Here is a 15,475-nt window from a genome sequence, read left to right on the forward strand (position 1 = left end):
TTGAGTACATTGGGAGGTATGCTAAGAATTTGGAAACGCTTTCAGTTCTAGCGCCCGCGGGAAAAAAGCGATTGGGGAACACCATTGTGTGCTGAAAGGTTGTCCAAAGCTCAAGAAACTTGAGATAAGGGAGTGCCCGTTTGGGATGTAGCCTTGCTCTCGGGTATAGACAAGTACGAATCTGTGAGGTCATTTTGGATGTTGGCCTGCAATGTGACAATGGCCGCCTGCCGGTTATTGGCAAGTGACGGGGGGAATGATGACCGTCTGGCTGATAAAGTTTATGTTTACCGTTCAGTTGCTGGGCCGAGAAGGGATGCCCCGCCTTTTGTTCTCAGTTTCTGAAGATTCGAAACTCTTACCCTACGTTTTGAATCTTACAGAGTACGTGGTTGCATGTTCTTCAAGTATCCTGCTTGGGGCTGAAACTTGCTTCAGTGGGTCGAGTGACAGAGAAGTTATCGACAGCCTTCCAGCTAACTGGGAGCGCGTCTTGCTGCGTTGTTTGAAGCATGTCTAGTCTCATTAACAACGGCCTTGCCTTCCAACGTGGCTGCAGAAAAACCTGCCTGGAATATGTTGCTTCTGCTGTTGAGAATAGCAGCGGACCGCGGTTCATATCGAAGGCCTATGCCGTTGTGATTAGTGAAGCGAATTACAGACAAGGTGATCGTGTCATGGATGATGAGGACGGACATGGAAGAAGATGTATTGCTTGTGCACTGGTTCTCACATCTTATTCGATCAAAGCCTCAAGAGTCAGCCGAGCTAGGGTTTAGGGTTTTCGATTTATTTATATTTTGGTTTGTGACGGTCCGTCTCTGAACAGTTGACAATATAAGCCGCTTGCTCAGGACTCCAAGTATATAAATAATAGATACAAATTTTCAAGTATATACAATTGAATTGCATTAAATATTAAACAATTTATGAGAGACAATGTTCTTTAGCTTGGACTGGATTTAGTCCAAATCATACAAACTTAACTACTATGCACCTACATTCAAAATTTCCATATTTATCTTATAATTTACATCATTATTTTTTTTTTTCTTCAAACTTTTGTCGATATCGACATTTTATCGATGCCTGGGTCGAAGCTTCCATGTTTTTGGATCTCCGACAATTTCCGCAGCTACAGATATTTAAGACGACCTTAATCAACCGAACCAACAGAGCAGATGAAAGATGAGGAGTCCTGAAAATTCCAACAACCAGATCTCCTTGTAGAAAGCTCCTGCTGATGAAGCTGCAAAAAGCACTCATCAGGTGACCAACTTACATGTCAAAAGTTAAAAGTCAAAGAATTTTACACGCCAAGCATCAAATATCGCATACAAAAAATCATGTACGCAAATTGAATAAAGATACGTCCATGGATGCATGATTCATCTAACCAAACGCTTGCTTTTTGTCTCAGTTGTCAAATGGTTATACCATTCTTAAGTTATAATAGCACAGAAGAGAGTTTCGTTGCTCTTTAAAACTCCATCTCCATATACATTTGTATTTAATGGATCAGGTCAGTGTTAAAGTTCCATTTCCGATTGAGATTCATAATCACAAAAAGTAGATTCACCAACCAAAACTCAAAACTGATTCTCGTGTCTCCGTTAAGGTTGCACCAAATTTTAAATTTTTATAGATTCAATCAAATAAGATCCAATGTCTGCTTAAAATTTGTGTTTTGTACAAAAGTTCATATACTCATAAATGTTTATGCTTATATGAGTTACCTATGTGCTTTGCACAGTTGAACATAAGATGTACTGTCAAATTAACTATTCCACTGAAAAGCCAATCAAATTTTAGAAGAAATAACCAGATTCAGAATTATTAACTGTTAAGTAACTTACTTGAGGAAGGTGATGGAGATATTGAGTCTTGTGGACTTCCCTTGTTTCCGGGACTGGAAGCATAGAACGTTATAGGTGCAGGTGGCACGTGTGGGGACAATTGAGATGAGGGACTCAGAGAAGGCGAATAAGGGGAACCATTAGTAGCATAGGTAGGAGGAGCAATGGGGTTAGAACGAGAAGTTGGTGAGGAGATTGGAGGAATTCTAGAACCGTGATATGGACATGGTGGTGCATGTGCAGGTACCTTGGATGGTGCTGGTGGGAGATGATGAATCTCAGGTGAGGGTGCAGGGGCGAGAAGATGAATGCCAGGTGAGGGTGCTAAGGGGAGGTGATGAATGTCAGGGGAGGGTGCCGGGGGGAGAAGATGAATGTCTGGTAAGGGCGCTGGTGGTAGATGATGAATGTCAGGTGACAGTGCAGGTGGAAGATAATGACCGTGAGGTGACGGTTCTGGAGAGTGAACCGGTGAAGCAGGATATGGAGAAATTGATGACTCTGGAGATGAAGCTGGTGAAGGAGTTGGCTCTGGAGATGGAGCTGGTGAAGGAGTAGGCTCTGGAGATGGAGCTGGTGAAGGAGTTGGAGAGGTTGCAACGGGTGCACCCTTTGGATAAGAAGATAAACTGATACTTTTAACTTTACCAAAGACAGTGTTATTAAGACCCAGATTTTTTGCAGGGGAACCTTTGATTGTTTGAACCAACTGCTTCAATCTCTGTGGCACAATGACCCCTACATCAGACACGAGAGATGCCTGAACCACAACTGGGGGCGCTTTAGTTGAACCTATTCCGTTTATAATTCGCAAAAATACATCCTGCAAAATGAGACAAAAATTGCAGTTAATAAAAAAAATACAACGTAAAATCTGAGACCATCAACTAGTACTAGATTGCTCAATCTGATATTTTCGGACCTTAACAACTATGAAAATCCAGATGGACATTTAAATTTGGACTACACTCAATGGCAAATACCCTATCCTATTTGGTGTTGTTGTTTCCTTGATTGTTAATAAATTATGCTTTCTATTGCATAACTGAACAAGTCTTGCATAGACTCAAATATGGTAAGAAACTTGAATCCCAGAATTTTCGAAACTAAAATAACTGTCAATCCCACGTTCTAACCAGGTTTTACGAAATAGTGCTAAGCCAATGAACCTAATACATCAATAGCCCAAAAAGCCACGCCTAAAGAGAAATGTGCAAAAAGTTGCCAGAATAGTGTTATACCTCAGAAGGCCTCAGATGCAATCCAAACTTCAACTGCTCATTTAACTCAACAAAATTTTCCACTATGTCCGATATAGAATTATTGAGAGTAAAATTAAATAAAATCTGGGGTTTCTGCCAGATTGAAGCTGATTGCACAGGAATCACAGTAATTCCCCCAGGATACTTAAGAATCTCAAACATAGATGGCTGCCCGAAAATTGATGCTGTCAATGTAAGATTGGATTGCTTAAGGAATAGTTCAACTAAAGATGACCTCAGCACAGTTAAGTACACTGGATCTATAGGAACATTTATTGGATCAGAAAGAGCACCGAACACTACATCAGTCAGATCAGATGCATCAAATTGGTGCATGGACAAGATAGCCACCTGTGGACAACAAGCAGACTTCAGTTTGTTGCTTCACTTTGTACGAAAAGCAATATGATACGGGCTACAATAGCAAAAGATTAAAACTGTACCTTTGTACCTGGAACACCTATTTCTCCGTTGATATCATATTCTAATCTTTGGACGTGTGGAACAAGGTCCGTAACTGGCTTTTCCAGTCTGAAGTATGCCTGAACTGTGGCTGGAAAAAGATAAATAGATATATAAGCTTTCACCTATTCATTTCAGTCATCACAAATTTATGCGACAAAAATTAGAAACCATAAAGTTCAATAATAAATTAACAACAAAAAGGTTAAAGCAATAACAATTAAAGAACAAGCATGTTACCTAATCAACAAAAATACTAACACAATTTAAAACTATTCGTTAGATTTCCAATTATCTTTCAACTTCTTAAATGCATTAAATGAATTTTGTTTTAGGCCTGTGAAAAGGTTGTTATTAGGTACATGATTATAGTATGGAACGTACAATATAGTATTGATTATAGTAACGCAGCATTGGATAATTTAGTATATGATTATAGTATGGACGTACAAATACATTACTTAAATCAAACGTCTTAGCTCAGCAGCAATTATCTCCAATAATACTAGCATTTGCCTACACACTTTGTGTGTATGAACACATTTTTTTAGAAAATGAGAAGGAGAGAGGGAGAGAGAAAGAGATAGAACGTGGGGGGGCATGGGAGGTTTTTTTTTTTTTGGTTTTTTTTTTTAATTTTAAATATTAGAGATATTTTAACATCACCTGGAGGTGAGGCTTCAATAAAAAACAGTAAAATTTGGACCTGTGAAATTACATTATTGCCCATCATTTATTTTGTGTGATAGAAGACTAAGTTGTCTTTTCACCCTCTTTTGGTTGACAAAAAGGATTTCATTAATTAATAAAGATTAGCAGGTTGGTAAACATGTATTATATATCCTAAATTTGTACATTGTACTTTTTTTATGGAAACATATGTAAATCATATCTTCCCTTACTATAATCATATACTATATAATCCAATCTTGCGTGTCCACTATCCAGCCTCTGCAGTCTGCACCAAGCAGTCATTAGGAGCCTCTTTGATTTTTGGAGTTTAAGGTAAGATTCAGTGAGTTTCAGGTTTGTATCCCAAGACCGAAAACATAGGGGTTTTCTTAGACATCTGAGGTGTCCAATTTGGAAGTTGAGATAGTTCATTACACTTGGTGAAGTTTTTGTCCTTCCACTCAACATTCCTCTCGAGAAAATCATATTTTAATTATTTTTAAAAGAGATGTTGAGAAAAGACAAGGAGTACTTGAAGCTAACAGAAGACTTGGCGCAAAACCGAGCGCAGTGGCGTTCTAGGATTCATACACCCACCCCCACTTAGTGGGATAAGGCTTTGTTGTTGTTGTTGTTGTTGTTGTTAAAAGAGATATTGAATCATATATTTGAAGCATAACCTTGTGTTGATCCTATCGTATTTTAGTCATGGCAGGACATGTCTTATTTGTTGGAATTGCATGACGCCTAACATGCTAATTTGCTAATTACTTTTATATTTTATTTATATACTTATGCCAGTGCTAAAAGTTATATTATGTGCTTGATCTATATTTTATTTTATGTAATTGTTAGGATGCGGCAAGTTCCATTGTGTGTGTTGAGCTTTACTTTTGGTTTTGCATTTGAGTTCAGTTGCTTTGCTTGGATTTCCTAACAAACCGCTCCTCGAAACATAGATTTGAAAAATGATGAGGATTATTCTTAAGATTATTATTATTATTAATATTGTTATTATGATATGTTTATTATGACTACTACTATTATTATTCCGATGTGAAATTAAATACTTATCAAAATGTAGTTATAAAAGTATACAAACAACAGTAAACAAGCAGTCCACAAAAGATATGACAATAAAGTCTATCAGCCAGTTAGTTCAAGATTATGCAGCACGAACACGGTATATCAGCACAAAATGCTAAGACTCAGAAGCCACGGATCGCATTAATAATGAGAAGAGGTGTATCTCTGATTCAATTTTATATTATTCTACACTTCAGTCAAAATTACCTTAAAAACAACATTATAAACAAGATTCAAAGAGGCCAACCATGGTACCAACAAGGCAATAAAACAGACTTAAGTCAAAATCACAGTTCTAGCTCCTATATTAATTTACACTTCATCCCACCTTATATTTTTGTTTTCTTGTCCTTTTTACTCTTAGACTGCTGACCCCACTTAGTGGGAAAAGGCTTTGTTGTTGTTGTTGTTGTCCCTTTTACTCGTAGACTGCTCAGAGTTCATCTACCATAAATCTATTGACTTAAATATGAGACTGAGCATACAGTGATATACAAGGATATCACGACTCCCAAAGCCATAGCTACTAAGTTACTAACGTGGGCATGTCATCGACTGCATCTGTACATCTTGATTAGAAAATATGCACCCTATTTGTAGACTATAAACACAAGACTAAGCTCATTGGGACAACTCTAAAACTAAAGCTTCTTTCAAAAAAAAGAAAAGAAAAAAAGACGTGCCTATGGTAGTGCACAGATCAGAAATTAAAAGGAGATAATAAAAACAGGTAATCCAAAGTCAAAGAATTGATGTCAAATGCATTTGTTTGGGTCAAATGTTATCAAGAGTCTTTTTATTTGGGTCTTAGGAAAATACAATGTCCTTATCCTAACAAATTTGGCCTAACTTCTATGGAACTTTAAAGTCCTTCATCCAAACACACCCTAACTGTTCTAGGAATCTCCTTTTATTAATGAGTCTACTAATATTTCTACAAGTTCTATGAGTCCTATAGGACTTTAATGTGTCTTTCTATTTCTTGTAGTCATTGAATGTTCTATTTGAAGCCTATATCATTTCCTATTTTGAAGGTATAAATCCATTTCCTTTCTTACTTGAGAGGAAAAAAAAAGTTAATTTTCTTGAGTCTTTGACTGTCTAACATTTATTATTGTCAGTTCTTTCTACGAACCAACACCAGAGAAAACGTATCAGAATAAAATAGACCACTACCTTTGTAAATCCACAATGTTCATAAACTGCTATTTCCACTAAAGGTAAACAGGTGGTTCGACTACATGACAGCAGATTACATGGTGAAACATCCAATTATCAGACAATTTGCACTTCTGCAGTCGACTACAGAATCCTTATCATTGTCAATGCACAGTAAAGAACATATAGCTATTGATATCAAGCAGAATAGTAGTATGGACATGGCAGGATATTAGAGTACTTCCAACCATATAGTAGTACAATCCGCCGCATTCAGAAAAGAGAGCATTTTGGGGAGTATGAAATTTATATGGGTGTTGATGTCTAAATAGATTTATATGGGTGTTGATGTCTAAATAGATCCATCGAAGGTAAGCGTCATAAGTGCTCCTAAATTCACCTAATTCAAGGGGAACACTCTGTATTTAGCAAATGTGAACATGATATTCCTTTTTCATGATTTACCCAGATGCAGACACATCTAACATTTATAAAGATAATGTCTAGGAAATTAGAACACACTGCAGAAGAGTGCGAGCACGAGCACAAGATTACCATACATCATGAATCCGTGATAGGACCAATCTCTTTCCCACCCATCCTAAATTGAAAGTGAACTTCATTCCAAATCCGCAAAACACCATGAAAACATAACTACTTAATCAGGAAGTGAAATCAAAATGATCAAGACTCCACAACTCACTCTAGTTACTCAATTCAACCCATACCTCGTATGCTCATGTGAGAATAATAGTACACAAATAAAAACGTTGACCGTTCATTAATTTGGGCAACAACATGTTCCGGACAAACAGCATTAACACAAGTTCCTCCCCTATTTACTATTGGAATGTTATGATTAGCACTTAGTTGTTATATTACATATAGGACTTTTCTCAATGTACTAGCTAGCCACATGAGAAACACGAGGTATAATTCCCAATGAGTTTAACTAAACTCAATTATGCTTTTATATGCTACTCCTGTAGATTGTAATTCAGTTCACCATTTATTCCGATATTATATATATGTTTATTCTGTTTTAGCTAAAGATCTTATACATCTTTTTGCACGTTCTCTTTACTTCCGGAATGCAAGAATATTGAATCCTCTTAATAGTTAGTCAACCGGCTGTATACTGTATGGTAATGTTAAATTCACATTGACAATCGTTTTGTGAAACTTGTATGCGCCAGACAGTATATGTTGGAAGCACAAGTTATAAAAAGAATGTTTCTTAACCTTCTTTAATTAAGATGTGAAAATCTTTAAACTTGCTATCCCCCACCACATATGTAAGTAGTCAAGTACTAAACTTTTGGTTGGAATTAAACGAAATTGTTATCAGACGAGAGGCATTTTCGATGCAAGGGTTGGATATAGTCTATAAAAAAGGTGCATTGCCCATATCCTATAAATAGCCAGGTGAGTCAAGAGAAACATTGCAAGCATTGAATTATACAACACAGAGAAATCCCACTTGCCCCTTTCCAAAAATAATCACAAAACCCCAATTTTTATCTGAAAAAGCACAAAAATCCCTAATTACTAGTTAAATCCATTTGAATTTGGATAGCTGAAACTACCAAACATCTACACAAAACCCATTTGCTTCAAACCTCCAGAAACCCCCAAATGTACACTAAACCCAAATATTACCACATACCAATTTGCTCAAAACATCAGCAATACCTAATTAATTCAAAAAAATGAATAATCAAATTGAAGTGAAGCAAAAAACACAGTAGAGAGAGCAAGAGAGAGGGGAATGTGGACATACCACTGAGCTTAATTTCCTCTTTGGCATCAAACTGAGAGCTATTTGCATAGTAATGTGGGATCCAGAAGATCCCAGAGAGTAAAATTGAGAAGCTGAGGATCAAAACGGCGACGCATCGGAAGCTCAGCTCTTTGCCGATTTTCCTGAAAACCACCGAACACCGCGGACAGATGAGTCCCGAAGAATTCTGAGCCTCCTGAGTCTGCCGCTGCTGTTGCTGCTGCTGCTGCTGCTCCTGCAGATTTGCTTCACTCTTCCCCATTCGAAGAGCATCTGGGATTTCCCCTCTTTCTCTCTCTAAAGAGTACAGAAACGACAGGAGAGAGGAAGAAGAAGAAGAAGATGATGAAGAAGATGTGAGAGACAAGTGTTCATGGTGGGTATTGTTGCCCTGTTTAAACCATTTACAAGGACAAACTACTATCTTTTACTCTCTCTCTCTCTCCCTCCCTCCCTCTCCCTCCCCTCGTTTTTTACTCTCTCTCTCTCTCTCTCTCTCTCTCTCTCTCTCATCTATACACTGTCACTCGCTAATCACGTACATTACGACTTCGTAGTCACTGTCCATGTCTTCAGAGTTCTCAGACCAAGAACAAAAATAATGACATGTAAGTTTTAACGGTAAAAGTATCTTATAATCTAAATCGTTCATTTTCTTTATGATATAAAAATTACTTTAAAAAAATTACATTAATTTGAATAAGGGAATGATTTTCATTCGTATGTGTCCCGCAAATCAAAATTTATGATGAGAAGTAATATCTTCATCTTAATCGGTATCCAAATGAAATGATTTTTTTATTTTTTGGAAATGACCTATAGATGATGTTAAAAGTAATAATGTGTTTGAATAGTGAAATGATGTAACATCAACATGTAAAAAAGAATTACTTCTTACATTAAAGATATTAAGCAATATTCTTGTTTAGTTTTTTCTTTTTTTTTTCTTTTTTTTTTTTTTGGCTTTTTAGCCAAAATGGTCATTGTGATTGTTCATTGACCACGTCAATCATTTTGGTCATTCTGTAAAAAATCTCTGTTAAATTGTTAAATTGAAGAAACCACCAATTCAAGGGGAAATGTTGATTTAACAAAAATGCCCTCAATAGAGATTTCTCATAGAATAACCAAAATGATTGACAGTGGATAATCTCATGAACCACTTCTATCGACCTTAAATTTCAGAGACAAAAGTAAGAATTATACCAACCTCAAGGACTATTCTGGATAAAAAGTCTGTTTTTTTAAGAGACTTGCAAAAAAGGGATTTGATAGATTCACATAAAGAGTTGTAATGTACCTAAGAACAAACAAGAAATTGAAAGATGAATGACCCGTTTAGAACTGCTCACGTACGAAGCACTTCTTTTCAAAACGTCCACATAACTTTAGCAAAAAAAGCACTTTCTTCACACCATAGCCTACTATTTCCTCAAGATTGTCAATTGGCCTCTTGCCAAAGTCCAAAAGTGGCCTTGGTGCCAAATTAGGATTTGTTACCAACACCATCAAAGAAAAAAAACAAAGAATAAAACCTAACATGGTTGATTAGTGCAGAGATTAATTGGCCCTTTAAAAGTCCCCTTTGGGGTTAAAAACAAAAGACACCAAGAAAAAGGGGGCACCTCCTCAATAATTCACTGTGTTTTTTCTCTCTTTTTATGTAAAGAAACAAGTATACGGTATACAATTTCTTCTTTCTGTACCGATTTTTTCTTTGCCCGGCGTTGCAGATGCTCGAAAAAGCGCCTGCATATATTACAATTGATTCAATAAAAAGATAGGGTTCATTTTTGAAACTTCTGCAAGCTAGGGTGTGCTTCAACTGGTCACACTATCTCTAGGAGGCTTCCCTTCGGAAAGAACATCCCGTCATCGCGACCTCACAAATGCAGAAGGGAGATGAGAGGCCTGCCACCTCTTGGCTTTGACCTGCAATCTTCTCCTAATTCACTTGTATATGTGTTGCATAAGGAACATGTGTCTCTGAAACTTTTCACATTGGCACTCTACCATTACCGCTGAAAACAAAACTAAACCATTGGGATGCGGTGTACGCCTTGCAAATTTTCTTAAAGGGAAGAACGATCACCGTGACCAGCAAACGATAAGAAAGATGAAGACTCCTGAAAGTTGCAATAACCGGATCTCCTTGTACAAAGGTCCTACCGCTAAAGCTGCAGCAAAAAACACTTATTGTGTCATTAAATTGGATATCAGAAGTAAATATCAAATAGTTTGGCATGTCAAGCAAGGGAAACAGTAAACGAAATCGTGTAGTCACTTCAGAAAATGATAATGTCAATGGATGCACCTAACAAATGCAACATGTCAAGCAAGGGAAGTAGTAAACGAAATCATGTAGTCACTTTTCAGAAAATGATAATGTCAATGGATGCACCTAACAAATGCCTATAGTTCTCTAAGCTAACGGCATAGTGAAGAATATCCATGCCTTTCAAAATCTGCCACATGTACATTTGGCTTTCTGTCAATCGGGTCGGTCCTAAAATTCCATTGCCGATTGAGATTCATAACCATACAAAATTGATCCACTAATTCAATCTCAAACTTGATTCTCAAATTTCCATTAAGGTTGCACCAAAGTCAGCTTGTAATGAATTCAATCCAACAATGTCCAAAATCTGCTTAAAAAAAATTCTTTTGTATACGAAATTCAAATCATTACAAATGTACGTACACGTATCAATCACCTATGTATTTTGTACATTTGAACCAGATTCAGATTCAATCAAAACCTGAGTAATCCCCACTTCAAAAATTAAGCCGCAACATTTTTTTAGTCTATAAGTTTAACTTCTCGTAACATGCATTAGTAAAGCAAGCGAACTCTACTCTTACTCAAAACCATGGCACCAGAAGTTGCAAAACTGACTGCTAACTGACTGCTAACGCCTCTTTTACAGAAAGACCTATTTCTATTAGGAAAAACCAATTTTAATAAATGACAAAATCATCGAAAATAGGCACTTAATTTCTAATTAAAAGAGCACAGAATCATAAATTCCCATCCACCTGAACTCTGAGCCAGAATTCTATACCACTATAACACTTGAAAGACCATACACAAGAAACAACATAAAGTATTAAATCAAAGACCATATATGCTACATCACAAGCAGGAGAGAAAAAAAAAAAACGTATTTTGTAACTTACACGACAGGGATGGGCCAGGTGATGGAGACATCAAGTCTTGTGCAATTCCCTTGTCTTCTGGACTGGGAGCATAAGACACTACAGGAGCAGGTGAAACATGTGGGGACAGTTGAGATGAAGGTGGTGAGGAGGATGGAGGAATTCTAGGAGGATATGTAGGAGGAACAGTAGGGTAAGAGTGAGAAGTTGGTGAGGAGGATGGAGGAATTCTAGAACCTTGGTGCGGACATGGATGAGGATGTGCAGGTGCTGATGAGAGATGATGAATGTCAGGTGAGGGTGCTGGAGCGTAAACTGGAGAAGCAGGATATGGAGAAATTGATGGCTCTGGAGTTGGAGCTGGAGAAACAGTTGGAGGGGTTGCGGAGAGTGTACCTTTCAGATAAGAAGATAAACTGATACTTTTAACTTTACCAAACACTGAGTTATCCAGGCCAAGATTTTTTGTGGGAGAACCCGTGATTATTTGAGCCAACTGCCTTAATCTCTGGGGCCCAAAGCCTCCAAACTCAGACATTAGGGAAGCTTGAACTACAACTGGGGCTGCTGTTGTTGAACCCATTGTGTTTGTTATTTGCAAATATACATTCTGCATGAACACAAAAAATGCAGAGTTATTTATCACTGAAATAAGACACATGTCTGAGAGCATCAACCAGTACTAGTATATTCATTATCCTTTCAAAACTTCTAGAAGAAAATTCAGCACTCTTTGCGGCTACCCTTTTGTTGCCTTTGTTATTGCTATTGTTAAATATTATGCCTTCCATTGCATAACGAAGACAATTCTTGCACAAACTCATATATGGTAGGAAACTTGGATCTATAATAAAGTTTCAAATGGTAAAGATGTTCCTAGCATGTTAGAATATAAAACAAATGTTGTAACTTGTTGTAACAACTTAGGTTTCGGAAATAGTGGTGAACCAACAACCTTAATACATCAGAATCCCAAAATTTTATGCCTAAAGAGAAGTGTGCAAAAAGTCACTAGAGTAGGTAGGTGTTATACCTCATAAGGCCTCAGATACAATCCAAACTTCAACTGCTCCTTTAACTCGCCAAAATTTTCCACTATATCATCTATACAATTATTGAGAGTAAAATTAAATAAAATCTGGGGTAACTGCCAGATTGAAGCAGGTTGACCAGGAATCACAGTGATTCCCCCCGGATACTTCAGAATCTCCAATGTAGATGGCTGCCCGAAAATTGATGTTGTCAGTGTAAGATTGGATTGCTTAAGGAAAAGCTCAACTAAGGATGACCTCAGCACACTTAAGGACACAGGAAATATTGGAACATTTATTGGATCAGAAAGAAAACCAAACACCACATCAGTCCAATTATGTGCAGGAAATTGGTGCATAGACAAGATAGCCACCTGTTGACAATAAGCAGACTTCAGTTTGATGCTTCACTTTGTATGAAAGCAACATGATACGCCTATAATGGTAAAAGATTGAAATTGTACCTTTGTACCTGGGACACCAATTTCCCCATTGATATCATATTCTAATCTTCCAATGTGTGGAACAAGGTCCATAACTGGCTTTTCCAATCTGAAGTATGCCTGAACTGTGGCTGAAAAAAGACAATGAGACATACAAGCATTCGCCTATTTATTCTGGTTAAAGTTCAACGAAAATAAAAATAGTTAAAGCAATAAAGAACAAGCACGTTAGCTACTCAACAAGAAAAATAACGGATATTACATCTATTTATCAAATTGTCCAATTAATCTTCTAACTTCTTAATTGTATTAAATCATCACACTGGGTCATCTTAGCTCAGCAGCAATTATCACCTACAATTCTATTAAATTGCTACAAAATAACAATAAACACATTATATATCCAAATTGATACAATTCCATTGCAATACAGTAATATTCCACTCAACGCCACTATAAACACACACTATATGGTCCACTCTTGCCTTTGCATAGCATGTCTGTCTAAACTCTTTAACTCGACAGCATCTAGCAGTCATTAAGAGCCTAGGGAGTTCCTTAAGGCAAAATTCAGGGAGTTTGTTCGTATCACAAATAAAAAGACAATAGCAGTTAGCGTAGACCTCCTAGTTGCCCAATTTGGAAGTTGAGATAGTTCATTGTACTTGGTGGAGTTTTTGTCAATCCATTGAAAATTTATTATCGATAAAATCATATTTTAACTAGCCAATTGGCACACACTCACATGCACACCGATGGGCCCTTAATTTTTTGTAATTGAGACATCCAATTTCAGACAATTTCCATATCGGTGGTAAACTTCAGAAGCCTGGTTCCTCATGAATGTATACTAAAGAGAACATAGCTATTGATATATAATTAGAAAAAGAAATTCCGACTAAGGCAAGACACTACGGTCACTTCCAATTCTAACTCACTCTTGTTCCAACCATATAGTAGTACAATCAACTACCACTAAAACGAAAGCATTTCTGGAAATATGAAATGCATTTAGGTCTTGATGTCTAACTAGATGCGTTAAAGCTAAGCATCATAAACACTCCTAAATTCAAGTAAATCAAAGGGAAAGCTCTGTATTTAGAAAATCTTTACATGATATTCGTCTTTCCATGATTACCAGAAATCATGATAGACCACTCTCTTTTCCGTCCACATCCTAACTTTAAGGTGATTTACCGCCTCACCAAAACACCAGAAATGCTTAAAACCAAAGACCTGAATTATACAGTACAATGAAATACCAGTTTCCCCACCCTAAACTAATCATGAACTCCCATTTATGTGAAAAGCTCCAAAAAAATCCCCCTAATTACTCGGTAAGCAACCACCACGCCATTATCACATTAACGCGAAGATGACCTGAAACTACCAAACATCTACACAACAAGGTCATTTACCAGAACCCCATTTGCCCAAAACATCCAGAGATCCCCAATCATACAGTAAAGATAAATACTACCCATTTGCTCAAAACATCAGAAAAATCAAAATATGAGGCAAATAATTCAAAAAAGGCAGAATAATCAAGTGAACCAAATAGATTTACATTAGAGAGAGAGAGAGAGAGAGGAGTAGTGGACATACCACTGAGCTTAATTGCCTGTGTGGCATCAAACCCCGAGTTGGTAGCGCGGTGAGGAAGGATCCAGAAGATCCCAGAGAGAAAAACCGATAAACTGAGAACTAAAACGAAGACGCATCTAAAGCTCAAGCCCTTGGCGATTCGGTTGAAAACCATCGAACATCCAGGACAGATGAGTCCCGAAGCACTCTGACCCTCATGACTCGGCTGCTGCTGGTCCAGATTTGCTTCACCCTTCCCCATTTGAAGGGCATCTGGGAATTTCCCTCTCTTTCTCTCTCTTTCTCTCTCTTTCTTTCAGTCTAAAGAGAACACAATCGATCCAAGGAAGAAGAAGAAGGTGGAAGATGTGAGGGACAAATGTTCATGGTGGGCATCGCCCTGTTTCAACCCTCTTTCCTTTTCTTTTTACTCTCTCTCTCTCTCTCTCTCTCTCTCTCTCTCTCTCAAGTTTAAACCACACACTCTGTCACTTCACAAGTCACACAATAGTCTATTCTTATTGCTTCTTATATTATTTTATTTTTTTACAAAGAATATTATTATTTCAAAATATATTCTACTAATTATGCATTGGTTGAAACGGATTATATTAGTTTCAGGAACTAGATGGACTTGGTTAAACATTTAGTGCATGTCGGTCTAAGAAACAAAAAAATAATAAATAATTAAAAAAACCCATTGTATATAACAAAATATTATGATTGACTCGTTGCAGGACTTCACTCAAATTTCTCATTCTTACTGTGAATATATTATTACATTTAAAAATAAATTTTACAATAAACTAAAGAAAAATAGAGAGTTTAAACTTAAAGCACAATAAGATTGAAGAAGAAAGTCTTGAACATGGTACAATCAACTTGTCTTTCTTATATTATATTATTGTTATGTTTAGGCTACCGAACGTTGAGAAGAAGCAAAGATGAAAAGAAAGTGGGAGAGCATAAAGATTAAAAAGAGATG

The 15,475-nt window shown here is 37.0% G+C and overlaps 2 protein-coding genes across 2 annotated transcripts; both read right to left on the reverse strand.

Moving 5' to 3' along the window:
- Window positions 1-892: 892 nt before the first annotated feature.
- On the reverse strand, window positions 893-8,724 carry LOC137717761 (uncharacterized). The gene is made up of 5 exons (XM_068457229.1): window positions 8,277-8,724; window positions 3,562-3,671; window positions 3,098-3,469; window positions 1,857-2,679; window positions 893-1,249 (listed from the first exon to the last, which is right to left on the reverse strand). Exons 1-5 carry the CDS (start codon window positions 8,536-8,538, stop codon window positions 1,161-1,163), a joined length of 1,656 nt encoding a protein of 551 aa, XP_068313330.1. The 5' UTR covers window positions 8,539-8,724; the 3' UTR covers window positions 893-1,160.
- Window positions 8,725-9,911: 1,187 nt separating this feature from the next.
- On the reverse strand, window positions 9,912-14,978 carry LOC137717943 (uncharacterized). The gene is made up of 5 exons (XM_068457453.1): window positions 14,512-14,978; window positions 12,928-13,037; window positions 12,466-12,837; window positions 11,454-12,042; window positions 9,912-10,453 (listed from the first exon to the last, which is right to left on the reverse strand). The coding sequence occupies exons 1-5, from the start codon at window positions 14,750-14,752 to the stop codon at window positions 10,365-10,367; spliced, it is 1,401 nt and encodes a 466-aa protein (XP_068313554.1). The 5' UTR covers window positions 14,753-14,978; the 3' UTR covers window positions 9,912-10,364.
- Between the last annotated feature and the right edge of the window lie 497 nt (window positions 14,979-15,475).

Source organism: Pyrus communis, chromosome 15, assembly GCF_963583255.1.
Source record: "Pyrus communis chromosome 15, drPyrComm1.1, whole genome shotgun sequence".
NCBI lineage: Eukaryota > Viridiplantae > Streptophyta > Magnoliopsida > Rosales > Rosaceae > Pyrus > Pyrus communis.

What these genes read in the sequence shown, in the direction of transcription:
- LOC137717761 (XM_068457229.1), bottom strand. Translation starts at nt 8,538, where the DNA reads ATGGGGAAGAGTGAAGCAAATCTGCAGGAGCAGCAGCAGCAGCAGCAA. An exon ending in AGAGGAAATTAAGCTCAGTG is followed by an intron (nt 3,672 to 8,276) that starts GTATGTCCACAT and finishes ATCTTTTTCCAG; the next exon opens with CCACAGTTCAGGCATACTTC. An exon ending in ATCTCCATCACCTTCCTCAA is followed by an intron (nt 1,250 to 1,856) that starts GTAAGTTACTTA and finishes TGCTTTTTGCAG; the next exon opens with CTTCATCAGCAGGAGCTTTC.
- LOC137717943 (XM_068457453.1), bottom strand. Translation starts at nt 14,752, where the DNA reads ATGGGGAAGGGTGAAGCAAATCTGGACCAGCAGCAGCCGAGTCATGAG. An exon ending in ACAGGCAATTAAGCTCAGTG is followed by an intron (nt 13,038 to 14,511) that starts GTATGTCCACTA and finishes GTCTTTTTTCAG; the next exon opens with CCACAGTTCAGGCATACTTC. An exon ending in ACCTGGCCCATCCCTGTCGT is followed by an intron (nt 10,454 to 11,453) that starts GTAAGTTACAAA and finishes TTTTTGCTGCAG; the next exon opens with CTTTAGCGGTAGGACCTTTG.